Source organism: Lepidochelys kempii, chromosome 10 (assembly GCF_965140285.1).
Source record: "Lepidochelys kempii isolate rLepKem1 chromosome 10, rLepKem1.hap1, whole genome shotgun sequence".
NCBI classification, from domain to species: domain Eukaryota; kingdom Metazoa; phylum Chordata; order Testudines; family Cheloniidae; genus Lepidochelys; species Lepidochelys kempii.
In genome coordinates this window covers 47,218,525-47,245,551 of record NC_136389.1, presented here as the reverse complement: position 1 = coordinate 47,245,551, position 27,027 = coordinate 47,218,525, and the positions used below count along the sequence as shown (strand labels likewise).

The following is a 27,027-nucleotide window of genomic DNA, read 5'->3' as shown; positions in this document are numbered from 1 at the left end:
TAATTTCCTATGGAAATGGGCATCCATTGTGCTAGTTTATAATGTTTACTTCACATCCAGTGGAGATACAGCTGAATAAACATCTCTTGTCTAACAGAAAACCTGTTTCTCCACCTCTGCTCTGTTAGAGAATCTAAGACAATATTTTCAGTAGACATACATAGCTCCTTACATAGCATCTGTGCATACATTTCACAATGATCAGTGTGACCTGGCTTTCATTTAAGACCTCACCTGACATTCTTTAATGAACCAGAATGTAGATTATAGTCTGGGATGGGGAGGAGAGAATCAGGATATTCTTGTAATCCCCTTACCAGTTGGCATTAAGTGGTTCTTAGGTCATGGGGAGGGGGCAAGTCTTGCCCCCGGGGACACGTGGGGGGAGGTTGCAGAGCTTGCCCCATACTCTATCCTGCAGCTGCAGCAGCTTCTGCAGCTCCAGTCCCATGAGGCCAGCTGAGTTTGGCTCCCCACTCCAGACACTGTGACCTGGTACACAGGTTTACAGTGACACTCGGTTTGGCACCGATGCCCCTCCATTGGGATGACAGGGGTCGGGCCAAATTTGAGTGAGTTGCACTGCAACCCCATACACAAGACTGCTATGCCACTCATACAAATTTGGCCCAGTCAGTCCTTCATCACGAGGTCCAGGACAAACCTGAGAGGTGCTGCAACACTGGAGGAGACGACACCTGGAGTGGGGAGCTGAGCCCAGCCAGCCATGTAAAACAGGAGCTGCCAGTATGGGAAATACCGTGTCCTTATTTGGTGCTCATTTTGTTCATATGTATAGCATATATCTCGGAGAAGAAATATTCAGTAAGCCAGATAGTTTTGCACTAAAGCTATTTACTGGGTGGCAACTGTCCTTGGCAGTTTACAAATGGCTCCTGAGCTCCCAAAAGGCCAAGAACCACTGCTCATGGCCATGATGCTCCTTTTCTCTTTACTCTGAAATGGGCCACTCTCATTACCACATCAAAAGTTATTTTTCCTCCCTTGGTATCCTGCTGTCAATTGAATTGTCTCATTAGACTGACCTCATACTTGGTAAGGCAACTCATATATTTTCATGTATTTATACTTACTCCTGTATTTTCCACTCCATGCATCTGACGAAGTGGGTTCTAGCCCATGAAAAGTTTATGCCCAATCAAATTTATTAGTCTCTAAGGTGCCACAAGGACTCCTTGTTGTCTTTTCTCTTCTATTATTTTAACAAAGCCTCTCAAGACCAACACTTTGTGCTTTTATTTCCCCTTCCCTCAGAAGATTTAAAAGCTCTTCAACAGACCTTAATAAAATACAATTCCCTGCTCCCCTCCCCAGCCCAGACTATAATCTACATTTTACAGTGGGGAAAACTAAGGCATAGAAAGATTAGGAGAAGTGGCCAGGGTCACAAAGGAAATATGTGGCAAAGTAGGGAACTGAAGCCAGATCTCTTGAGTCCCAGTGGTTTGCTTTAACGTCTAGAGTTAACATGCTTCCTCCAAGAGGGGATATCTCAGAGGGGGACTCCTTTAAGAGACAGGCAGCTGGCCTTTCTCCCTTAAAGAGATAGGCCCCAACCAACTGCGGTCCTTAAACAGGAGAGAAGGAATGGCTCTGTCAGCCAGTGTAGGGCAGGGAGACCTTTGCGTGACAGTTTGAAACAGCAGAAGATTACAGAGCATGTCAATCAGCTGCCTGAGCCTTATGAAATTGCTCCCACCCCCTGCTATAAACAACCTGGCCTTTAATTTGTGGCTGTGGTGCAGCCAGCTCTACCCAAGAGGTGCCAGGTGTTTGGACTGGAGCAAGGGCTTGTAAATAGTCCTTCCCTCGCCCCAACATGTTGTAACTCGCCCTCTGCCTTTGTTAACTCTGACCTGGGCCGCTCCCTCTATAACCCAGGGCTCCATGGGCTCCCAGATCAGCAGTCCAGCCGCCAAAGTGTAGGTGCTGGCCTCCTTTGGGCGCTTCTGGGCCTCGGCCTGAGTTCTGGACGTGCCTCGGAGGCCACTGCAAAGTGCGCTGTCCCTTTAAGAGCGCTCAGCGCGTGACGGAGCGACCAGGGAGTGAGCTGCAGGTTTGCCCGCGGAGTTCGGGCATCCCGGGCCCTTCTCACGCGATCCCTCGCAGCCAAGTGGCTGCAGCCAAGGGCTGCCGCGGCACGTCCCCCGGAGCCGGCCCGGTGCCCCCTGCGGACTCCCTGCTCGGCTCCCAGGTGCCCAGCGCTGCTCACGGGATACTTTTCAGTCCCGGCGTCTCCCTTCACGTTGGGAGAACACGGATCGCACGGCTGGGGATCGCACGGATCGCCCCTTTGCCTGCCGAGCCCCGCTGAATCTCCCAGGGTGTGATCGGTGCCCCGGGAAGTGCCAGGGCCCGGGATGGGGTGGGGGGGATTCTCTGTGGGGAGAGCCAGGGCTTCCCTCAGGTTGCACATTGGCATCGCCCTTCCCGCAGCGCAGCCTTCTGCCCCTGCCCATCTCCTTTCTCACGCGATGCCCCGTCCTGCCAAGGTTTCAGAAAGCGCCTCTAAGTCTGGAGCAGTGACCTCCCTTGTCCTCTGGCCCTCAGCTGCCTTTGACTTGTGCCCCCCCCCAGTCTCCCCTACACGCAGCGCCCCAGTCCTGTTTGTGCCTGCACGGGAAAAGCGGGGGAACGCAGCCAAACGACTTCGCACGCGAACCTGGGCAATCTTTAACCCGAGCGAGGACAGGGGCAGAAAGTGCCGCGACCTGATAAACTTTAACCCGCTGCCGCGGACCCTGCTCATCCCTCCGCTTTCCCCCTCCACTCCATCCCTCTCCCCTTCACTGCTGTCCGTCTGGCCTCCTGGGCCTCCCGCGATGCCCCCAGCCTCTGGCACCGGAGTCCCCAGGGGGTGAGAAAGGGACAAGCCAAGCCTGGGGAAGAAGGGCAGCCCGTGGGACTATGCCCGGGAGTCTCACTCACCATTTCGAACTGCTTCTTTGGGTGCGTTTTCTCTGCGGACGTTATAGACAGAGGGGGTGAAACCCTGGCCCCACTGAAATCAATGGGGAGTTTTGAAATTGTCTTCGATGGGCGAGCGTTTCACTGGCGGAGATTAGTGCTTTAGAGAGAGAGAGTTTTGCTGCCCTGGTTATTTTTGTTTCACAAACTGAGCAGAGGTGACTGTTATCCCATGCACTCGCCTATAGTCTATAGAAACCAGTGCATATTTAGCCACAGGAATCTCTGGTCAGGTTCACTCAGTCCTGCAAGCGGGGGACCCAGAGTTTCTGAGATCTCGAGTTACATGTGACAGGGGAAATTCCCCTTTCTTGAGGCTCCTGCTCCCACCCCAAATCCAACAGGGTGAAATGCTGTAGGAAAGATTCCACCCCGTGGTACACCTGTGTGGTTTCTATGACGATGCTGCTGCAGATGTTGTCCGACACTGCCCCAGAATTCCGGATGGGTAACCCTATAAACTCCCCCCCCCCCACAATCTGACAAAGTCCTTCAGAGTGGAGACTGGATTCCACCTCTCCCTGTAATAATATAATTCCCATGCTGCTCTCCTGTTCTTTTACCTTCAGCGCAACTCCGGCTGCAATCTGGCTGTAAATTCGCCACAGCTGCAAATGTGATTTGGCCATTTCCAAGCAAGGGCACATTCTAACAGTCCCTGCTAGCAGCAGTATCTCCCCTTAGCAGCGGAGAGGCCTGTCCTGATAAAAACTTCAGGAAGGGACATTTGCAGGATGGGGGGAGGTGGGGAGAGAGTAAACAGAGGAACTGTAGGGTCCTGATTCAGTCCCCATTGAAGGAGAATTTCTGCCTGAATCCAGCCCTCACCCTCAATCCGCCGTCAGCCTGGGCCTCCGCCACTTTATGAAATAGAGTTGCTCCAGCTCCTTTGATCCTGGAGAGGTCAATGTCTTTGCATGGAATTCTGGAAGAGCTAATGGCCTAGGTCAGTGGTTCTCAAACTTTTTTTTCCGCAGACCACTTGAAAGTTGCTGAGGGTCTCAGCAGACCACTTAATGATCTTTCCAAATGTTGTTTGTATCATTAGCTAAGTATTGAAAAGTGCTTTGGATAAAAGTGCTATATATAAAAAAAAATAATTAAAGCACACAACTCATATTTTAATATCAGTAGTCTTACCTTTCTAATGCAATGGATGTGCCCTCTCTCCCCAGCCATGGCAGCCCCTGAGCTGGGGCTGGGAAGGAGGGCTGTCTCTCCCTGGCATCTGCAGCCCTGGAGCTGGGGAAAGTCACGTCTTTCTCTGGCTGCCACAGCCCTGCACATCCCAAATCCCCCCACCCTCTGCGTGGCTCCAATAATTAGGTGGGTGGCCCTTCATTGTCTCATGTACAGCCACCCAGGCGCGCACCTTAGAGGGAACTATCCATGGACCACCTGAATGGAGCTTGTGGACCACTGGTGGTCCACGGACCACAATTTGAGAACCTCTGGCCTACTTCATCCTTTGAGAGTTGCATCCCCCACTTGTTTATGTCCAGGTCTTTCTGAAGAATGCATCACATTGGAGTTAGGAGTCAGCAGATCTTAATCAACCCGTTAAGTGTTGTGATCATCATTCCTTAGAACCCCCAGCACTGTAGTAAATAGGTGCAATATGGAAATGTTTTTAAAATCCAGGAATGTGCACAATGTATGAAAAAGTTTCTGCACATCAAGTACAATCCCTTTGGCCTGTGGAAGATGAGGATGAGATAATAACATAGTTCATGGGATGTGGGATGTAACCCAAATATAGTTTCTGGGATGAGGTACAGAGAAACCCAGCACATACATATAATCAGTTCTCCTGTTACTAATTGGTTGTGTGACTTTACAAATGAATGACATAAGAGAAACAGACAAAACCAAACTCAGCTCCAGAAGCAAGTGAACCAGAATGGAAGTGGAGCAAAGCAGCTTCTTCTATCTGTTTTACCAGCCTTTATGTTCACTTGCTGTTTTTTTTTCAGGAATGAAGTTAATTTTAAGTCAAAGGGGAGAAAAGACTGAAGAGACCCTGTCCACACTAGAACTTGCACTTTAACTACCTGAGGTTTGCAACCATGTGCACATAGGATTTTAGGGCCAAACAAGCATAATATTTGCCTTCACATTCAATAGGGTTACAATGTGTTCATAGATTTTAAGGCCAGAAGGGACAATTATGACCCTCTAATCTGACCTCCTGCATGACACAGACCACAGAACATCCTCTAGTGATTCCTACTTCTAGGCCAGCAACTTGTGGTTGAAGTAGATCATACCAGATGGAGTTAGAACCATGTTAAGACCATGTTAGGACCCCAATGTGTTGTTTCTTTTTAATAGTTCCCTGGCCACAATAGACACTTAAATCACCCTGGCTACAGCCATGGTTGAAAACAGTTTATCTGGTTTAGCACTTTCAGCTGTATTATAACAAATAGATCAGTCTGTTTGGGAAAAATGTGAGCCACTTCTGGATCCTGCTTGGATTAACTGACCCAAAAATGCATCCATTTTCTCAGCCAATACTTACATGGTTTTTAAAGACAGATCTAGGCCTTAGCCCTCAAGTCAATCTTAAACTTGAATTTTGCAGCTGTAACTTCTAAATGCTCCATTTTATATGCAGCATACATGTAACAAACTAATGGATTGTAGATTGTATTTTAGAAAGTACATCTCTCTCCTTTTTGTTTGTTTTGTTTTGGTGCATTCATTGTCTTTTACTGTATACTGCCTCATGGGATCAAGATGATCAGATAAGGCTACATGCCTGTGTTCTGCATGGTCTATATGGCTGTATGTGTTTGAAACTCAAATGCTATTATGCACTTCCTGCATTTAGTAGTGATATGTCGATACAGTTACAGAAATTGTTGTGTGTCCGTATTCTAAATGTAATGTTATTCAAATGTGGGATTCATAGCAAATATATAAGCTAGCTATTACACTCCATAGTAGTCATACTAACTGATGGCAGATGAAGTCACTTGTACAGGCACAAATATCTGTGTGTCTTGCTTAGCTAAAAAGATTTGAGTGGGTTGCTGCATTCAGATGGCAAAGCTCTTTGAATCAGAGATCTTGTTTCCATACCTGTCCCTAACTCAGGGAGCACACTGTTGTCACTGTACAAATAAATTGTGATTCATGCAGGTGTGAAACGGCTGAGATGAACTCACTGTTGCTGAACAAAGATAGGCATCAGTGTGAGAGTTTGCAGGTGGTGATGTCTGGACGTGTAGCTTTATGTCCTGTTTTTAACTACTCACAACGCCAGTCAGCACTACACTTTGAATTAATGACACTTGCTCTAAAGACAAAACCTCTGCAGGAGGTAAAGTGTTGGAGGACAGGGATTCAACCTTTTTCTTTCTGAGGCCCTCCCCCCAACATCAAAACTCCATGGCCCACCTGTGCCACAACTGTTTTTCAGCATATAGAAGCCAGGGCCGGTGTTAGGGGGTAGCAAGCCGGGCAATTGCCTGGGGTCTCATGCCACAGGGGGCCCTGTGAAGCTAAGTTGCTCAGGCTTCAGCTTCAGCCCAGGGTGGTGGTGGGGCCCCAGGCTTCAGCACTAGGGCTTAGGCTTTCTGCCCTGGGCCCCAGCAAGTCTAACACCCGCCCTGCTTGGTGAATGCCCTGAAACCTGCTTGCAGCCCCCACCAGGCCCTCAAGACCCCTGGTTGAGAACTGCTGCTGGAGGAGACACAGTTTCTGAAGGCCCCAGGCTGATTAGCCAGGACTGGTCAGCTCTCCAGCCTGGGAGAGCAATAGTTTATAGGGGTCTTTGGGGGGGAATGAGATAAACTGCCCCCACACTGCCCCAATTCCACTCCAAAGCTGCATCAGCCCCTCCCTCCTGCTAGCTGCAGCTCACAGCTTCTGCCAAGCCCAGACAGAGCTGAGTGGCTCCTGGCTGCCAGGGTTAATGAGGACAAGTTCAAAGAATCAGCCTTGCGTGACAGGCACCCTCAATGGAGCCTCACGCACCTGAACACACCCTCACCCTGAGCCAATTTTCAGCCTGGGACCCTGTGCCTGTCTCTTCAAGGAGCAAATGCTTCTGCTGGGCCTTTTTGCCTAAGTGACTGCGCAGCCCTGGAGGGCTCCCTTGGTCCCTCCTGCCCGGAGAGGGTGCCTGAGCTCGTTCTGCTGCAGCTTGTCTATGTCTCATCCCTGGCACAGCCAGCGAGCCCCTAGGGGGTGGCGTGGCGGCTATCTGCAGTGGCATCAGGTTATATGTTCCTTGCATGCTAAGCGGCAGTTTGGGCATTGGGTAATTGTTCCCCATCAAGGGTCATGGCTGGAGTGTGATTTGGCAGGTGCCTGTGTGCGGGAAATTAGCTCAAGGGGTATTGACAGGATATTGATACACAGGGACTGTAAACACTCCCCCCTCCTCCCGCCCCCGCCCCCCTCCCCACTGTTTTCTTGTGAGCACCTGGATCTGCATGCCAACATGCTTTAGCTCTTTAAAACCCTCCCTTCCCGCCCCCTTCAGCATCCTGCCCCAAAGCCATCCATTGACAAACAACTGGGGAGAATAAAGAACACAGGGCGCTGTCCCTTTAAGAGCCCTCCCATAGCGTGACTGAGTGACCAGGGCGTTACAGGTTTGTCCGGAGAGTTAACTCACCCGAGGCCCCTTCTCACGCGAAGCCCAGTGGCTGCATCAGAGGGCTGCCCCCTTGTCCCCTCCCCAGCACAACCCCGGGGGGATAGGGAGCGAGTCAAGGCAGCTCATCCCTCCCTCTAGGCTGCCCGCACCCGTCATGGGGGCAGGACCCCAGCCCTGCTGCCCAGGGGCCAGATCCTGCTCTCACGGAAAGCCAAGGGAGTTTTGCAATCGACTTAAAAGGGAGCAGGACCAGGTTCTCAAGGCAGCCAGCCAGGTTACTCTCCATTAGCGCAGAGCATCTCCCACCCCCAACTCTCCAGCCTCTCCCCCTCTTTAGCCGGTTTGGTGCGGGGACTTGGAGTGAATCCACCGTGGGCCAGATCCTGCCCCCCGAGGGGTGTTTTTACCCAATGACTTCAGTGGGACCCGGATCGGGCTCTGCATTAGCTGGCAATATTGCCGAGGCACCGACCATAGGTTCTCTCTCTTTCATTGCCCACTCGATTTAACTGCAAATTAAAAGAGACCGGGCTAGTGTGGAAGCAGCACCTGGCTGTGCCTCCAGTCAAAGCCCACCAAGCATGTCTCTCCCTCCACCCCACCCCCCCACGCCTGATCAGGGCTGCTGTGGCTGCTGGGAGCTTCCCGTGGGGCTCGGGGGCTTCCCGCAGGTTGCCCATTCCTGCAGTCCCCTGCTCCTGCTAATCTGCCCTGCCCTTGCTCCCTTCTCACGCGATGGCCCCTCCTGCCACCTTGCAAAACTTTGGAACAGTGACCTCCCCTCCCCCTGCTCCACCGCCTCATCCCCCTGCAGCGCCCCCTCACCTTCTTGCTCCCCAATCTCTCCCGGCTGGCTTGTTTGCACGGGGAAAGTGGTGAAACGGAGCCAAAGCGCTTCTCACGCGAACCTCACCAATCTTTAACTTGGCCCGGCCCAGGGGCAGAAAGCTGCTGCCCGAACAACGTTAACCCCCTACGTTGGGCGCACAGCCCGGCCCCCTCTTTCCCGGGTCCCCCAGCTCCCTGGAACTCTCTCTCCAGGGCCAGGGAAACTTTGCTCCCCAGTGATCAGGGATGACACCCCTACTCCGCAGCATGGGATGAAATGGCGCAGTGTTGGGGCAAACGAAAGAGGAGCAGAGCAGTGGGTCCCCTCCAGGGTGAGATGGGGGAGGGAGGAAGGTGTGTAAATGGGGCTTTCCTCCCATACCCCCACTATGAAACTTTCCAAGTACGAACCCTACTTCCCAAGGTTACTGTCTGCGCCTGGGCATGCTACAGACGCGTATAGAAACACACGGGATGCGGATCTGCCTCTGACTTTAATCTGTTCAGTAGGTAATTAGTGGTTATGTCCCAGACTTGGGATTTTAGGAATCCTTGTGACTGGCTATCAGACCCCCGCTTTTCTAATAATAAAAGGCATTTTCACGTGGGTTTTCTGCTGAGCACCCTCCCCGCTCCCCAAAGGCAACCCGGGTCAATTCCGGCTGTCCCGTTCTTTACAATTGCAATGGTATGAATATTCCGTCCCTTCGGAGAGAAATCAAAGGACAATGCGGTTTCTCCTATCCACGGGGGGTCAGTAACTTCAGGGGAGGAGGCTACTTCTATGACCACTGGAGAGTGGCGAGGGAGGACGAGAAGCGAAGCGCTAAGCTGTCTGCGCTAAGGGGAAGGATGTTTGCACAGAGATCGCCCGAAGAAGAGCTCTGTGTAAGCTCCAAAGCTTGACTCTTTCACCAACAGAAGTTGGCCCAATAAGAAGGTTACCACCACCTCTTTCTCTCACAGATCACAGTGACAGCCGCTGGAATGGCACCCCCTCGCCATGGGGGGCTAGTGACACCCCCCTCCCCCCAGAAGGACTGCGCCGGGCAATAGAAGAGATGACAGGGCACAGCTGGCGCCAGCCTCTGCCCTGGACGCTAGTGTGTTGCTGTACAGGGTTGTTGGGGTGGAGGGTTAGGCCTGGTTGGGTATTTTGCGCACCAAAGCCACCAGGCGCATTCAGCACTCTCGGGAAACCCTCTGAGCTGAGCTCCTGAAGCCCTCACGATCCCGGGCACAGAGATACCCACCCGACCCGACCGCCTCCCCCTCTGCCAATAGAGACTCCCCAGAGCTAGTGAACTCAAGAACCAGCAACAGCCGAGGCCGGGGGATCCGGCTTTCCAGGAGCAGGATGGAGGAGTCGGGCTCTTGCATGGACTGAGCCAACCTCCCTTTCTCCTGCGCTTCCGACAGCAGGCGCAGCGGCCCCAGCGCTGGACAGCCCCTGCTTCTTGCACTGATATCTCTCTGCGCTGCGGCTCGGCGGCGAATCCCTGGCGCTCTCCAGGGATCCTGTCCAGTGCAAACCATAGCGGTTGTTGCGATGGGAAGGGAGCTGCTAGTCACTACTTTGGAGCTGGAAGCTTTGCGCACACTTTTGTCACGTGACGGGAGGATGCTCGGCCAATCGGGATGCAAGGAGGTGCATATAATGTTGGCAGAAAGTGGCACTCCCGTCAAGTTGCTGGGGAGGAGCACCTTATACCCCCCTTAAGAAGCGACAGACCCCGGGCATCTCCGAGCTGCACCCACGAGCACCCTACTCCTTAGAAGAGCTCTCCAAGGAAAGCTGCGCCAAGCATCTGGGACGCACAGGTACCGCAGGCTGCTTTCCCCCGCTCCCCGTCTCTGCGGTGCTTTTCTGCAGATCCAGCCGCAGTGTAAACGCTTGTGGGGAGGGGGCTGATGAATGTGGTTGCCTGGTGGCTTTGCACATATAATGTAGAAAAGTCTTTCCCCCTCCCCCACTAGTGATAGAACTTATTAGACGCTCAAATTACCTGGAGTCCTGGACTGTCGTTTGATGCATTATCAGGTCGACCTCAAACCTGTTTGCAAAAAATCAGAGTGAAACCTAATAGCTGGAATGATACCTTATCCCCTTGAGCATGTATCTTACAGATGAAATAACACGGGGGCAGTTATAACTCTGTCTCCCACGTTCACAAGCAAGAAGTCATGCAAACAGTCATGTCCAACATCCTGCAAGGATATATCTTTGGCAATAATTAAGGGCCAGGGCTTGCTCCTGTCAAAATTATTAGCAAAACTTCCGTTCAATAGCAAAAGGATGGAGCCCTAAATCTTTTGCCACAGACTTATTTGCCTGGATGGGAATCAGTTAAGAGAACTCTAGTCAAGTGTGGGTGTACCAGAGGAGCTCTCCAAAGGGTTCCAATATTAAGGCTCTGACCTCTCTTCCTTAAGATTTGGATGAGTGAGCAATATAGGCTGCTTGTTGGGGGGATGACTCAAAACCTAGAGATCTCCTACTGAAGGAACAAGAAATGGAAACAAGGGAAGTAAATAGTCTCTGGCAAAAACTGTTCTAAACCCCACAAAAGTTGCTTTAGATCAATTCAGATGGTCCGATTTAAATGTCCCAGAAGATAGGACATTTAGAATGGAGGACATCTTATAGGAGACCCTTGTTTTCAGATCCACCTCTGCCCATTGTGCCTTGGTTCTGCAGGGAAGATGTGTGTGCTCTGGGAATTGCCTGTCTTGCTTGTAGAGGTGGAAATCCGCCACTTAATGCTTTCCTAGTCTCTAATAATTTCCTTTCACTAAACAATTAGGAAGACTGTTCCTGTTTTTGCATGAAACAAGCCACTGTCCATTCAGTGATGGGCACAAAAGTCTAGTCTGGGCTTCCTGGTGACTTAAAAAAGCACCCCTCACCCAGGTAGGGTGATCAGATGTCCCAATTGTATCGGGACAGTCCCGATATTTGGGGCTTTGTCTTATACAGGCGCCTATTACCCCCCACCCCCATCCTGATTTTCCACACCTGTTATCTGGTCACCCTACACCCAGGAGAACTGACCCCTTTTAAAGAGTCTATCCATCATTTCCTCATTCTCAGTGAATGAACAGACTCTCTTCCTTCAGTGTGAACTAGGAGACGGAAAAATCTGGACTGATTTCCTCACTCACTAGCTTACATCTCTCCCTTTGTGGAAATGTGAGGCACTCCCTCTCCTATGTCAATCTTTAATGGGTGAATCAGTGACACTATAAACCATACAGTGCTCTTTGGAACTGATAAGATCTAGTGTGTCGGAAACAAACACACGAAAGTAACTGGTGTCTAATCTATGTGCACTACTACACACAGGTGCTGTAAGTAGAGAGACCCTCATTCAACAGACCCTTCTGGAGAGAGGTGCACGCTGGTTGTAAGAGAGACTTTTGACTAAAGCTGAACTAGACTTTGCCTTCAGATTACCCTTTTTTTTTCTGGCATAAAGAAATGTGATGTGGTCATACTAAGAATCTTACAGAGATCTTGGTAGCCCCATTCTCTCCCTTCTGCATGTGCATATTCCAGGTGATCTTAAACTGAGATCAAACACTTAAGTCCTGCATCCTGTGATATTCTCAGCAAGATTAGGACCGTCGGACCCGGTGTTAGGGCCAAATTATAACTTGGGTAACTACATTCTGTACCTCAGAATTTCCCCTTGGTAGCTCCAAGTCATTAAGGCACCTTCTCTTCATTCCCCTAGTAAATGCTGGTATAATGCTTCCACAGCCTGTTAGGGAACCATGATGTTCTACTCCAGAAATTGCAACAATTCAGCAATGAAGTTCTTGGCTATTCAAAGCAAAACCCTGCATGCATTCTTTAGATGAGCTGAGGTGCAATGCTACAGGGCTGGTGACCCCTAAATCAATGGGACTCACTAACCATTTGAACAAGATGAGGAGAATTTGGCCCTGTAAGCAGGTCCCCCTTCAGTTCCTGGAAACCCTGCCTGGGTGAATTAAACAGCATACATAATCCATCAGAGCATCTGTATTATTTCTCCCTTGTGTGCCAAGTATAACACCAATTGAATATAGCAGCAGCTAGGAGTCCCCCTCCTGCTCCCTGGTTCAGTCTTGTATACTGCTTGCCTTCTTCTCCCAGCTATCCAGCTGATGAGCTAGTTACCTCATTAACTTACCAGGTTCTCTACAGGTCCAAGCAATCTCTTCTAACCTTCCAAACCTGCTCAAACTACCTAACTCCCTCATACTCTACACCATGTACCCTGGGTGCTCTGTCTAAGGGTATGTCTACATAGGGATAAAAACCCCACAGCTGGCCTGGCTCAGCTGACTCAGGTTTTCAGGGCTCTGGTTCCAGAGCTAAAAACGTGCTGTGTAGATGTTTGGATTCAGGCTGGAGTCCAAGCTCTGGAACCCTACAATGGTGGATGATCCCAAAGCTTGAGCTCTAGCCCAAGTCTGAATGTCTACACAGCACGTTTTAGCCCCACAAGCTCGAGTCCAAGTCAGGTGACCTGGGCCAGCTGCAGCTTTTATCCCTGTGTAGACATAACCTAAGTGACCAGGGTGCTAGCTTCCAAAAAGCTCTGTTTATAGCTGCTTAACTGCACACTGTCATAGGCATATAGTATGAAAAATGTTTTTGGATCCTTTTAACGGCTTCTATATAAATGTAAGGTATTATAACTCTTGGGATGAAAGGAGCAAGATCTCTGGTCCTGGGGTCATTAAGGAGTAAAATCAATGTGGCAAGTTGTTTCACTCTGGTCATTTAAAGATATGTGGTTCAAGTAGAAATAGTCTCATAAAGCAAGTGCCCCAATCAAAATTAGAATGCAGGTTTCCTGACTGCTAGCTTTATGAAGTAACCATCAGATAACACTGCCTTATAACCTGAGGTGCCTCCTGGACTTTACCTCTTACCTTTCTTTTGTTTAATCTTAGGGTTCTTAGTCCCTTGAAGATGAAGGCTGCAATGTCACTGCTGGGAAGCCAGAGCATTATCTCAGTCACCGAGATCCTTATTGCCTCTGCTGTCTTCTGTCTGACATTCATGGTCATCAGATCCTTCCGGCAGCAGATCCCCAAGGGGCTGAAGAGGCTCCCAGGACCAAGGGGTTACCCCCTGATAGGCAACGTGCTGGAGCTGGGGAGCAATCCACACCTGACCTTGACTCAGATGAGCCAGAAGTATGGAGATGTGATGCAGATACAGATCGGCACCAGACCTGTGCTTGTACTGAGTGGTTTGGACACCATCAAACAAGCCCTGGTGAAGCAAGGGGAGGACTTCATGGGGCGCCCTGATCTCTACAGTTTCCGCTACATTGGAGATGGCCAGAGCTTGACCTTCAGCACTGATTCAGGGGAGGTGTGGAGAGCTCGCAGGAAGTTGGCCCAGAATGCCCTGAAGACCTTCTCTGTCTCGCCCAGCCCCAACTCTTCGTCCACCTGCCTCCTCGAGGAGCACGTCTCCAAAGAAGCTGACTACCTAATAAGAAAGTTGCTGCAACTGATGGAAGAGAAGAAGAGGTTTGACCCCTATCGGTATGTGGTGGTCTCTGTGGCCAATGTCATCTGTGCCATGTGCTTTGGCAACCGTTATGACCATGGTGACCAGGAGCTGCTCAGTATGGTAAACCTGAACAATGAGTTTGGGGATGTGGCTGCTTCCGGCAACCCTGCAGATTTCATCCCAGTGCTCCAGTATCTCCCTAGCCGCACCATGAAAATTTTCAAGGATCTCAATAAGAGGTTCAACTCCTTTTTGCAGAAGATTGTTAAGGAGCACTACAGCAGCTTTGATAAGGTAACCGGTTTGGAGGCGATTCATTTGCATCCATTTTCCTGCTCTATCCTTCATTGTCTGCTTTTTGTCTTTTCTCTTTTGCTTTCTGGCTCACAAACAAATATCAGCTGAAGCAGAGGTTAGAGAAGAGGTAGTGGAGATCGTGCAACATCTTCTCTCTAGCCAAATAGCATATTTCCCAACAAAACATTACAAATTAAAACCCAATTATTTCTTATAAACAGACTATTTAGAGGCATTGATTTCTATATTTTGCTATAACTAGTAAATGTTTTCAATTGATTATAACTCTTTAATTTAAGTTTCATAGCTGCTGTAGGAAGCAATATAGTCCACTCTATTACCATAACTTGGGACAAAGAGCATTATCTGTTGGCTAATGACTGCAGGGGAGAAAAGCTTATTTGCACATCTGAACCTGCAATGTAATCATGCTTCGGAGTTCACACACCTTTGACAACGAGGCACTAGACTTTCCTCCCTCCAGCAGTGGACTGTTCTTGTTTAACTGCCTTAGTGTTTTGGAATTTGGTACCCTTTCCAACCTATGGACTTTCCTATTTCAGGACAATATTCGAGACATCACCGACTCCCTGATTGAGCATTGTCAGGAGAAGAAAGTGTATGAATCTGCCAACATTCAGCTCTCTGATCAGAAGATCATCAGCATTGTCAATGACCTTTTTGGAGCTGGTAAAAATACTTGCATTCAAATCCAAAGCAATCCCAGAGCTTTCTGTTCCAATTTATCTCCAGGCCTTTGATTCATGCAACTCTCATTCTCTGAGGCATAAAGGATACTTCAGTTGGCTACTGTTAGGAGCAGAGCAGTTAAATTTTTACAAACTGAAAGCTTGAAAGTTCTTAAATCAAGAGTCTTTGGCAATTCAGTCCCCCTGAAGGACTTTGTAGGAACAATAACCATGAAACAAGTTCTCCAGAGACAGTTGTGTACTGCTGTTTAGTGCTGTCAATCCAGAGTTGGGATGATAAAACTACTAGAGATGGGCCTGAACTAAAATTCCAAACACCCTTGAATTTAAGTTGTGGCACATCCACATTTTTGATTAACTTTACAGAGTTGATAAAAAAAAATTGCACTACTACTAATATTAACACCTTGCAAAATTGGCCAAGAAATGAGGAAAATCTAAAGTCATGGGGTTGTAAATTTCCTTTGACTTGTCTTCAAGTGATGACTAAATGCTTTTCCTTTGTCTCTATCCAGGTTTTGACACTGTGACAACTGCGTTGTCCTGGAGTCTCATGTATCTTGTGACATATCCAGAAATTCAGAAGAAGATTCATGAAGAATTAGGTAGGTTCATGCTTTCAGGTATATACAGTTTCAAGGCCTGTGTCTCGAAGGCTGGGTGCCAAACAACCTCTTCCTCCACTCTAACCTGTAGATCAGATGATTGGCAGAGAGAGGAGACCCAGACTATCAGACCGGCCCCTGCTGCCCTATACAGAAGCTTTTATCTTAGAGATGTTCCGACATTCCTCCTTCCTGCCCTTCACCATTCCTCACTGGTAAGTCCTGTAACTGTCAAGGCCAGTTTGTGCCCTTTTTTTTGGTGCTCTCTGTGAGAATGGTCTTCTGACTCAGCCCCCTTCCTGTGCAGACTAACACAGAATTCTTTACCCTGTTATCACCTTCACCACCTCCTGATATGAAGCCAAGTAAACCATACTCCTCTGGGGGAATAGTGCAAAAGGCACCCTCCCTCCTCAAGTTGAATGGGGGGGGTGAAATATTCAGCAGCACATTGGGGGAGGGATAGCTCAGTGGTTTGAGCATTGGCCTGCTAAACCCAGGATGGTGAGTTCAATCCTTGAGGGGGCCATTTAGGGATGGGGGCAAAAATTGGGGATTGGTCCTGCTTTGAGCAGGGGGTTGGACGAGATGACCTCCTGAGGTCCCTTCCAACCCTGATATTCTATGATTTGAATTAGTTATTCAAACGCTTTCTCTTGCCTTATCTATACATGGGATTAGCTCCAATTCAGCAACTGACCTAGCTGTATTGATGTAAAGGGTGGCTTTAGTTGGGGTTTGTACCTGTGTAGCTGCACTGGTTGTTGATCGCAAGCTGCTCAATCCCAAGTACAGTTTCACTTCAGACCCTCCAATTCACCTGATGCAGGGCCATTAAGAGCTACAGCATAGTGTCTTAATGTTTTCTTCTCTTCCTTGGGAGAAACCATGTCACCTGATCATTTCAACAGGCATTTGTTTCCCGTGACAGGAACTTTCTTTGCTAGTAACATGAGTTTGAAAATTCTCCATTTCCCAGAAATGTTCACAATTAACACTGCAAATACAAAAAAAGACGGGCTATCACCTAACACAAGTCTGAGGAATGCAAATAAGATGTACAAAACAAGACACTTCTCTAAAACTGTCATCTCACTTTGATTCACCTGAAAGGGGCCTTGCAGCTTTTTAAATTTAAGACCACCTCTGTTTCTTTCAGCACAACGAAAGACACAGTACTGAATGGCTACTTCATCCCGAAGGACCTCTGTGTGTTTGTCAACCAGTGGCAAGTCAATCACGATGAGTAAGTTCAGTCAGACCAAATATGATGGGTTGGTGCTAAAATTGTTCCAATGCCTTTGTATCAATAAGACAAATCTAGATGAGTCCTAAATGACTGTACAGGATTATTGGGAATATGCTGCAGACATTATTTCTATAGAAACCCTGTAAACCGGTTGAAGTCTCTGTTTTGGGGTGTGGGGGAGGAGCGATCTCACTGAGGATTTACTGTATGACTGGTAAACTATGGGTCTTATTCTCTTCACTTACGCTAGTAGAATTCCATGGATTCAAATGGAGTTCTGACTTTCAACCTTGTGAGAGGAGAACTGGGACCAATGTGGCTTTTAGATACTAAAGTCTGAGCCTTTCCCCACACCCATATACCACAGTAACTAATGTTGTTCGTACTGGGCCTGCTGGGATCCAGTATCTTGCAGATAGACTAGGTTTAACCTAGTTTAAGGGAAGTCATGCCTCACTAATCTTACAATTTTTTCAGGGAGTCAACAAACATTTGGATAAGGGTGAGCCAGTTGATACTGTACACTTGGATTTTCAGAGCTTTTGACAAGGTCCCTCACCAAAGGCACTTAAGGAAACTAAGTAGCCATGGGATAAGAGGGAAGGTCCTCTCAAGGGTCAGAAACTGGTGAAAGGGTAGGAATAATTGGTCAGTTTTCACAGTGGAGAGGTGAAGAGTGGGTCATCCAAGAATTTTTACTGGGATTTGTGCTATTCAACATATTAATCTGGAAAAGGGGGCAAAGTGGCAAACTTTGCAGACAATACAAAATTATTCAAGATATATGCAAAGAGTTAGAGGTATCTCACAAAACTGGATGAATGGGCAACAAAATGGCACATGCAATCCAACATTGGTAAGTGCACAGTAATGCATATGGGAAAATCCTGTCTCTCTCTCTCTCTCTCTTTTGCTAAATTAGATGTTACCACCAAACAAAGATCTTGGAGCCACCACAGGTAGTTCTCTGAAAACTTCCATTCAATGCACAGCAATGATCAAAAAGACTAACAGTATGTTAGGGACTATTCAGGAAGGGATAAAAAATAAGACAGAAAATATCATCATGCCGCTATATAAATTCATGGTGCACTCCTTCCTTGAATAGTGTGTCCATTTGTGGTTGCCCCATATCAAAAAGGCTATTGTAGAACTGGAAAAGCTTCAGAGAGGAGCAACAAAGATGACAAAAGGGTACGGAATGACTTCCATACCAGAAAAGACTAAAGATTAAGGCAGTTCTGCTTAGAAAAAAGATGGTTAACGGGGGAGGATATGACAGAGGTCTGTAAAATCATGAACGGTGTAGAGAAACTGAATAAGGAAATCTTGTTTATCCTTTTACACAACACAAAAATCAAGGATCTCCCAATGAAATGAATAGACAGCAGGTTTAACACCAGCAAGTGGAAGTACATTTTCACACAATGCGCAACTAACCTGTGGAACTCATTACCATTGGATCTTGTGATGGCCAAAAGTATAAATGAGTTAAAAAAAACTGGATAGGTTTATGGAGGATAGGTCCATTATGGATGGTCTAGGATGCAATTGGTTTTCCCAGGAAGATTTCAAATTATGAAACCTCAAATCATCATTTTTAATAAAAAAAATCGAACCCATTAATGACTTGTTTTCCCCTCAGCCGAAACTATATTGCCTTTGGTCACAAACATAAAGGGTTAAATTCATCCCTGGTGTAACTGCATAAACTTTCAAGTAAGCAACACTAGAGCTGAATTTGGCACAGAGGATTTTGTTGCTGCAGTGCTAAAGGTGAGAGCATGAATGAGTAGTAAAAGTAGCTGGATGTGAGGTTGAAAACTGTTGCCATGTTTCACACGAGTCTGTTCTGATGCTATTCATGCTGAAATGCCTGCTTTCCTAGTAATCCTTCAGATGATGGTACAACTGTGGTCTTCTCCTTCCATTTCAGGAAGCTTTGGAAAGATCCATCTACCTTCAACCCAGAGCGTTTCCTCAGTGCTGAAGGGACTGAAGTAAACAGGGCAGAGAGTGAGAAAGTGATGATGTTTGGCTTGGGGAAGAGGAAGTGCATTGGTGAGTCCATTGGCAGGTGGGAGGTCTTCCTCTTCTTGACCACCCTGCTCCAGCAATTGGAGTTCAGCATATGTGATGGTGAGAAGGCGGACATAACACCTCAGTATGGACTGACCATGAAGCACAAAAGGTGTGAGCACTTCCAGATTAAACCGCGCTTTGAAGTGAAAAGCTCTGGGTGAGCTGCAGATTCTCATTGCTAGGACATGGAGGGGAAATGCCACATCACAATATTTTGGCTTTTGGGAACTACCACCAAGACTGCTTTGAAGGCTGACATGCTATAGAGTCTAAGATAATAGAAGCCATGTTGACTCTGCATCTGTATTGACATCGTGGAGGCTTGCTCATATCTGATATGTAAATGTACTCTATCTGCTGCTGCCTATTGGCATTCAAAGACTGTTTTGCAACTGACTCAAAAATTGGCAAAGCCTACCAAGTATACTCTGAGGAGCATGCCCTATATCAGGGGTCGGCAACCTTTCAGAAGTGGTGTGCTGAGTCTTCTTTTATTCACGTTAATTCAAGGTTTCGCGTGCCCGTAATACATTTTAACGTTTTTTAGAAGGTATCTCAATATATTATATAACTAAACTATTGTTGAATGTAAACAAGGTTTTCAAAATGTTTAAGAAGCTTCATTTAAAATTAAATTAAAATGCTGATCTTACGCCACCGGCCCGCTCAGCCCGCTGCCAGCCTAGGATTCCGTTCACCTAGGCTGGCAGCAGGCTGAGCGAGGGCCTGCAGCAGGGACCCTGGCTGGCAAGGGGCCAGCAGCCAGAACCCCAGACTGGCAGTGGGCTGAGCGGGGCCAGGACCCCAGACTGGCAGTGGGCTGAGCGGCTCAGCCCACTGCCACTCAGCCCACTGCCAGTCTGGGGTTCAGTCCACCGGCTCCTGCCAGCCAGGGTTCTGGCTGCCGGCCCACTCAGCCCGCTGCCGGTCTGGGATCCCGGCCCTGCCCACTTAGAGTAGGTACCTACTTTCTCCCTGGTTCTAGCCCACTCTCTTCCTCTCTCTCTGCACTGAGCTGAGGGTGGGAGTGCACTGAGCACAGGGCTGGGGGTGAAGGAGCAGGCTGGGGGTTGGGGTGCAGGGTCTGGCCAGGAGCTAGAATGAAGGAGGTGGTTCAGGGTTGCGGCAAGAGGTTTGGGTGTGGAGTACTTACCTGGGCAGCTCCCATTTGGTGCGAGGGGTGCAGGTGGGAATGTGGGAGGGTGCAGGAGCTCCTGTTTGGTGTTCAGGGTGGGAATGTGGGCAGTGCAAGAGTCAGGAGATGGGGTGTGGGGGGGCTGGGTATGTGTGGGGGGTACTGAAGTCAGGGCTGGGGTCGTGGGGGGGTGCAGGGGTCAGTGCAGGAGGCTGGGTGTGTATGAGCAGGGTGCAGGTTTCAAGGCAGGGGCCTGGGGTGTGGGGGTGATGTAAGGTGCAGGGATCAGGGCAGTGGGCTGGGTGTGTGTGAGGAGGGTGTAGGGGTCAGGGCAGAGGGCTGGGGTGTGTGTGGGGGGGTGCAGGGATCAGGGCAGAGGGCTGGCTGTGTGGGCTGGGGTCGTGGGGGTGTTCCCAGCCCCCTGCTCAGAGCAGCTCACGGGAGGGGGCTGGAGGGGATATGGCCTGATTCCACCCCCCTTCCCCAAGGCCCCGTCCCCGCCTCATCTTCGCCTCCTCCCCGGAGCAGCAAGAGCACTGCAGCTCCTCTTCTCCCCATCCCGGTGCAAGGGCCATCAGCTGATCAGCAGCAGAGAGGGAGAGGAGGAGGGGCAGGAACCCAGCATGCTGGGGGAAGAGGCGGGGGAGAGGGGAGCTTTCCTGCCCTGCAGCAGCAGCTGGCAGGACCAAGCTTCTTCATCCTGCTGGGGGGCGGGGGCGGAGAAGAGCAGGCTGGGGCGGGCAGGATTTTTAATGGCACGCTGCTGCCTGCCGGGGTCCAGGCCTGGGTTCGGCAGCGGGCAGAGCAGGGCCGGCGGCTGGGACCCGACAGGCAGCAGTGTGCCATTAAAAATCGGCTCACGTGCCGTGCCATAGGTTGCCGACCCCTGCCCTATAGTGACATCTGACACTTCAATTAGCCAGCTCCCTCATTCTTACCTGTAGAAACAACAGCATCGGGCAACATGCTTTGATCATGCAGCTACCACTGATCTTGTGAGAGGTTTTACACTGAGTATCTTGTGTTCTCTGCTGAACTTCCCTTAACATCCCTGAGGTGTAGTCCTTTTATGACAGGCACCCAGGTTTTTTTGTGTGCCCTAGTTTAGAATAAGCGACTTTGGCCTAAGATTATCTCTGAAATGTAACCAGCTGGCTATGGCTGTGAAATATATATTGAATATAGAATCAGATGTACAACATGTAAACAGAACACATTTTGCAGCCATTATTTCTAATCTCATTGACTCATCTCAGTTGTCTAAAGGTTTTGAGGAGAAACATAACCAGCCTTCTCCTAAATGGCTGGGATGAATAATTTGCAGATTACAAGTTTGTGAAATTTCACGATCTATTTGTGCTGGGTGAAATGCACCCTTATGCAGAGAGCTAGCTAAATACCCATGCACTACTTAAGTCCTATTTTGAAGGCTTGTGTGAACTTAAGCGTTGCATTGAGGAATGTCACCCGCTGTGTGGCTGGTCAGCTAAATCACATGGTATCCTTCTCCCTGAAATATTTTAAAGAGGAGAATATGCAACATGCTTATCTTGTAAGAAAATTCATAAAACTGCTGAGATTTGTGAGCATTTCCTTTAATACTTGGCAATTGTCTGGATACTTGTAAATAACCCATAGCAAACAACTTGATACTGTTGTACATGAAAATAATATTAAGGCAGAGGTCTTACTAGACCAGGTCTATTCATCTAACAAAAACCTTTTCAAAGTCACAAGTTAAAATGGGTGAAAACAAAGGACAGACAGTGAGAGGGGAAACCAAAGATATTATTTGCCTTCAAATTGTGTATTGCTGCTCTTTAAAACTAGTTTTTAGAGGGAATTAGTAATAGATTTATATGTTCAGTCTAGTAAAAGGATTATGGGGAGGAGGGAGGATAGTTTAAAGGAAGGGGGGTGACTTACTTGAGAGTCCAACAGATCCTTTGTTGTTGCCTAGGCCAGCGTCCTTTGTTCCTGTGAGGCTAGGCTGGGTTTGTCCCATACATGCCCTGATGAGGCGTGAACTGCCCCTCTGCTCTTGGAGAGTTTTTGTCTGAGCTTGCTTTAAGCCATGAGAACACATTTTCTGCCTCATAACTATATACATGAAATTATAACCTATAACATTACTATAACAACAATTACTAAAACATTACCATAACAGCAATGTTCAGTACATCATGAGCCTGACATGATAAACTTTGCATTAGATACCACACAATCATATTATAAGGATGAACATGGGGGTGTACGGTGTTCCCACGAGGTACAGAATGTCACAGGGCCGCAGTTTGCCACTGCGGTGAGAGGCTGGGTGACGGACTGCTGATTTCCCCCACAAAGGGGAGACAACGGAGTTGGGGCACAGCTAAAGGGCTGTGCCCTGAAGAGGACACCGTGGTCCAGGAGTGACGCAGGTCCCCACAGACCGCAGAGACTGTGGAGAAGCAGTGACTGAAAGTGAGACACCACAAGAGGAGGGTGCCCGGCTGATGGACAAAGTTAATTCCAGGAGCAACCAGCAGTAGGTGCCACAGTGGTGAGCACAACCCGTGTCATAAATATAAAGGGAAGGGTAACCACCTTTCTGTATACAGTGCTATAAAATCCCTCCTGGCCAGAGGCAACAACCTGTTACCTGTAAAGGGTTAAGAAGCTCAGCTAACCTGGCTGGCACCTGATCCAAAGGACCAATAAGGGAACAAGATACTTTCAAATCTTGAGGGGGGGGGGGGAGGCTTTTGTTTGTGCTCTTTGTTTACGTGGTTGTTCTCTCTTGGGACTGAGAGAGGTTAGACAGAAACTCATCTTTTCCAACCCATCCCAATCCAAGTCTCCAATATTGCAACCAGTATAGGTAAGCCAGGCAAGGCGGATTAGTTTATCTTTTGTTTTATGTGAATTTTCCCTGTGTTAAGAGGGAGGTTTATTCCTGTTTTCTGTAACTTTAAGGTTTTGCCCAGGGGGGGATCCTCTGTGTTTTGAATCTGAATACCCTGTAAAGTATTTTCCATCCTGATTTTAAAGAGATGATTTTTACCTTTCTTTTTTTTTTAAATAAAATCCTTCTTTTAAGAATCTGACTGATTTTTCCATTGTTCTAAGATTCAGGGGTTTGTGTCTTTGATGATTTTGTAACCAATTGGTTAGGATATTATTCTCAAGCCTCCCCAGGAAAGAGGATGTATAGGGCTTGGGGGGATATTTTTGGGGGAAGACATCTCCAAGTGGTCTCTTTTCCTGTTCTTTCTTTAAAACGCTTGGTGGTGGCAGCATACTGTTCAAGGGCAAGGCAAAGTTTGTACCTTGGGGAAGTTTTTAACCTAAGGTAGTAAGAATAAGCTTAGGGGGTCTTTCATGCAGGTCCCCACATCTGTACCCTAGAGTTCAGAGTGGGGAAGGAACCCTGACAACCCGTTACACAGGGCCAGCATTAGGGGGTGGCAAGCAGAGGCTCAGCAAAGCTAAGATACATTCTAAAGCTGAAGCCTGAGCCTTGCTGCCCTGGGCCGAAATCAGACTCGTGAAAGGGGTACAATAGTCTGGAAAGGTTGAGAGCCACTGTACTACATCATATGCATCATGTGGTCACTTCACCAGATCAGTTGGTGGCTCTATGGTCACCTCTTTAAGGTGGCACGTGAAATGACTTGTCTCTTCGAAGAAGCTTTCCTTCCATAATGACCTTTATTGTTCCCACTGTCACCTTTAGCTACTGTAATTATTTTGTTCTTTATATTGTCATAAGCACAGACTGCAGTTGAAGTTGGCCAGATCAGCAAGTTCACAGATGAAACACAGTCTGTTCCCACCACTGAGTTAGTAGCAAAACAAAATATGGCCATTTTCCTGAGTCATCCTGGGCTTCTGGTGGAGAACAGCTAGGTTCAGTAGAGATGGAGGGAAAGTGGGAAACATCATGGTATCTTGAAAGTGAGAATCTGATATAAAGAAGAGATATAGATGTCCAGGTTAGATGTGGGCAAAAATTAGAGTTGATTTTGCAAGTTCATCAGTTGGATTTTAGCTTTCCAAATCAAAATCCAGACATGATTAAAATCTGGATCCCATTTAGCCCAAACCCCCAAAATGTGAGATGGGGAAGGAAGTTAAATCCTTCTGATTTTGGCCTATCTTTAGTATTGTTATGTGTGGAATGAGTCCTGTGGCCCCAAGCATGGCTGCTGGGCACATTTTGGCATTCTAAGAAGTCCCTTTCTGTTTCTTATTGTTGAATGAGAAATGATTACAATGTACTTTCTGATTTCGCTCTTCTGTCAGTGACTCAGAAAGCGCAGCCAGATGAGCTGAAATAATTAGACCCAACCCATGCGTGACAGCTGGCAGATCTGCCCTGTACCAAACTTACACGGAATTCTGCTACACCTACTTATTATATAAGGTGGGAGGTACCAGCCATATGCTCTTATTGCCATATTTTTCATAAAGGAAACATTGGGTGGAAGAGAATCCCCTGTAAAGATGAACTGAGAAAAGTCATTGAGTGCATCTTTGACATTAACATCAATGATGATACAGGGCTGGGCCAATATAGCAGGTCTTGTGCTCATCAGGGCAATAAATACAGCTGTGAAATCAGAATCTATAATCATAGGCAATGATGTAAGCTGTTATAAAAGATGAATCTTTGGACCTATTTGGACTGTATGAAAGTAAAGAAAATGTGTAGACCACCTTTCATCGGGTTCAAGAAACTGAAATACAATAATAAACACGGATGTTCTTGACTCAAAAGCTCAGGGCCCCACGTAAGCATACATCTTGTGCTTAAGGACATCCCAGTCCAGCCAAAGAGAATTCCAAAGGTGGTGAATATGTATTGTATTTCTAATGCATGAGGCACTGAAATTCCCCTAACTGGTAACAGGCCATATTACCAAGGAAGATAAATATGTCCTCTTGCTTCATCTAAGCTCCCTAGATCACACCAGTTTGAATGGCACTACGAAGCGATCTATGTCAAATGACAAGGATGTGACTAGAGAATGATTCCCTTTAATTGCAAGATGTAGCAAGGACGGTAACCCAAAAAGGAATGTTGAGATTCATGAGCTCTAAGGAGCATAAGGAGGTAGAGGGCAGTCATTTCTTGAATGAATAATGGAATATCTGAATTATGTATATCTGAACTCCCTGCTCGAAACATGGTGGCTCTCTAGCACTGCTAATAGTAGTGTGCTATGTAATCCCTAGGGCTTGCTCAGACCTCCATCTTTCCAAGGTACAGAAGCATTGACCTCCATGCAATTTATCCTGTTGTGGCTCTTTTGATAAGACCATAAAACGCAAGGTCTTGACTGTTCTGCAGGGACATTGCCCTCCCGCTCCATGACATTTAAGTAAAAGCAGAGGCTTGCTTGGGTTCTTTTGACTGACCCTCAGCGGATGCTATTCCCCTCGGTGGATGGCCTAGAAGGCCCTCGTCCTCCATCTGCATGTGTCAGGCCTGTCTTTCCTCAAGGGAATTTGCATCAATGGGGCCTCCTCCTCTCCCTGCAATGGGTGTTGTGGGTTGGGATGAAGGGAGAGGAGGAGGCCCCATTGATATGCGCCTACCTCCCCATAGCAGGTGTTGTGAGTGGGGCTGTGTGACTCAGGGACCTCTTGGTGCCAACATAAGGTTACAGGGATCCCCTGGGTCTGGTATCTACATACTAATTCATCGTAAGGTTTCTACAGAAAGTCTGTGTCACACTGATCATCATAATCATTGCAAAATGTATGTACAGATAATATATAAGGAGTTAGGTACATATGCTAAAGATTATGCTCTTAAGGTCTGCAAGCTGGGCCTGGTCATCAAAAGGTAATAAAATTTCTTTCAGGCAGGAAACACTTGTCCACCTGTCTGCCTATTTGTAAATTTGAGTATTGCATACTTCACAATGGATGCCTATTTACAGACTGAGCAAAATGCTAATCAAAAGATTGCAAAGTCTCCAGGGAAAATTCTCTCCTGTTTACAAGTAAAGTCAATGGAATGTTGGAACTATATCCAGAGGTACAGAGGTAAACCGAGACATCCTTCACCTAGGGGACAAGCAGCCAACCTGGTTGCTGAACACTATCAGGGAAGCTTTGGATAAACTAAATGTCATTATGAAAATGTCATCTTAGTTAAATTTAGACTCTAGAAAGTGTGTTATTTTATTTGCTATTTAACCATCTGTTTCCATTCTCCTTGTTTCTTCTTGACTCGCTATTCTTTGTTAAATAAACGCAAGTCTGATTTCACCGTCACCCTAAGTGCTGTGAGTGGAGCCTGAGGTGTAACTGCCAAGCTGGGGTGCGCTGTTCCTGCAGCAGGAGCTGGAGCTGTGAATTTGGCGCATGGCATGTGCAGTGGCCCATCACTGTCCTGCAAAAGGGACTATGGTGCCCACATGCTGGGAAAGGGTCAGGTAGTGTTTTAACCCCAGGAATTGAAAGTAGTGCCAGGGCTCAAGCAACTAGGTGCTGAGGCTCAAGGAATTTTTTTTACATTCATAACTGATGCAGCAAGCCCAGAAGTGCGGGGGCTATGAACTGCCAACCAGAGGTGCAGGGCTGAGCCCTAGCACAAATTAAGCACGGGGGGAAGGGCTGTGCTGCCTGTGGCCGGGGGGCGGCGGGGCAGGGAGCTGGCTGGCAGGCTCCCTCTGGCTGGGGGCAGGTGGGAGCATGGACAGGGTGCAGGAGGCGGCCCTGCCGAGCCCCATGGCACGCTGCGCCCGCGCAGGAGCGTTCCAGGCTGCCCGGGGGCGGGGTCTGGAAGCTGCTGGAGCTTCGCTCTGGGACCCCACTGCCCCGCCCTGGAAAGGGGACTCTACCTGAGCACAGAACTCCTCCTCGGCATGAGGCACATGGAGCATGCGCACCAGCGGCACGTGCCAACAGGGTTTACACACGCGCAACGCCGGAGGGCACTCTGCGCAGGTGCACAGCCAGTTAGGCGGGTTCAGTTTGCACGGCGCAGGAGGTCCAGTTGTCTATGCTCCTAGGGGCG

The 27,027-nt window shown here is 48.2% G+C and overlaps 1 protein-coding gene across 1 annotated transcript; it reads left to right on the top strand.

The window, feature by feature from the left end:
• Positions 1-10,046: 10,046 nt before the first annotated feature.
• Positions 10,047-19,614, top strand: CYP1A1 (cytochrome P450 family 1 subfamily A member 1). Its single transcript, XM_073361447.1, has 7 exons — positions 10,047-10,246; positions 13,370-14,234; positions 14,801-14,927; positions 15,463-15,552; positions 15,644-15,767; positions 16,712-16,798; positions 18,738-19,614. Exons 2-7 carry the CDS (start codon positions 13,389-13,391, stop codon positions 19,042-19,044), a joined length of 1,581 nt encoding a protein of 526 aa, XP_073217548.1. The 5' UTR covers positions 10,047-10,246; positions 13,370-13,388; the 3' UTR covers positions 19,045-19,614.
• The last annotated feature ends 7,413 nt before the right edge of the window (positions 19,615-27,027 follow it).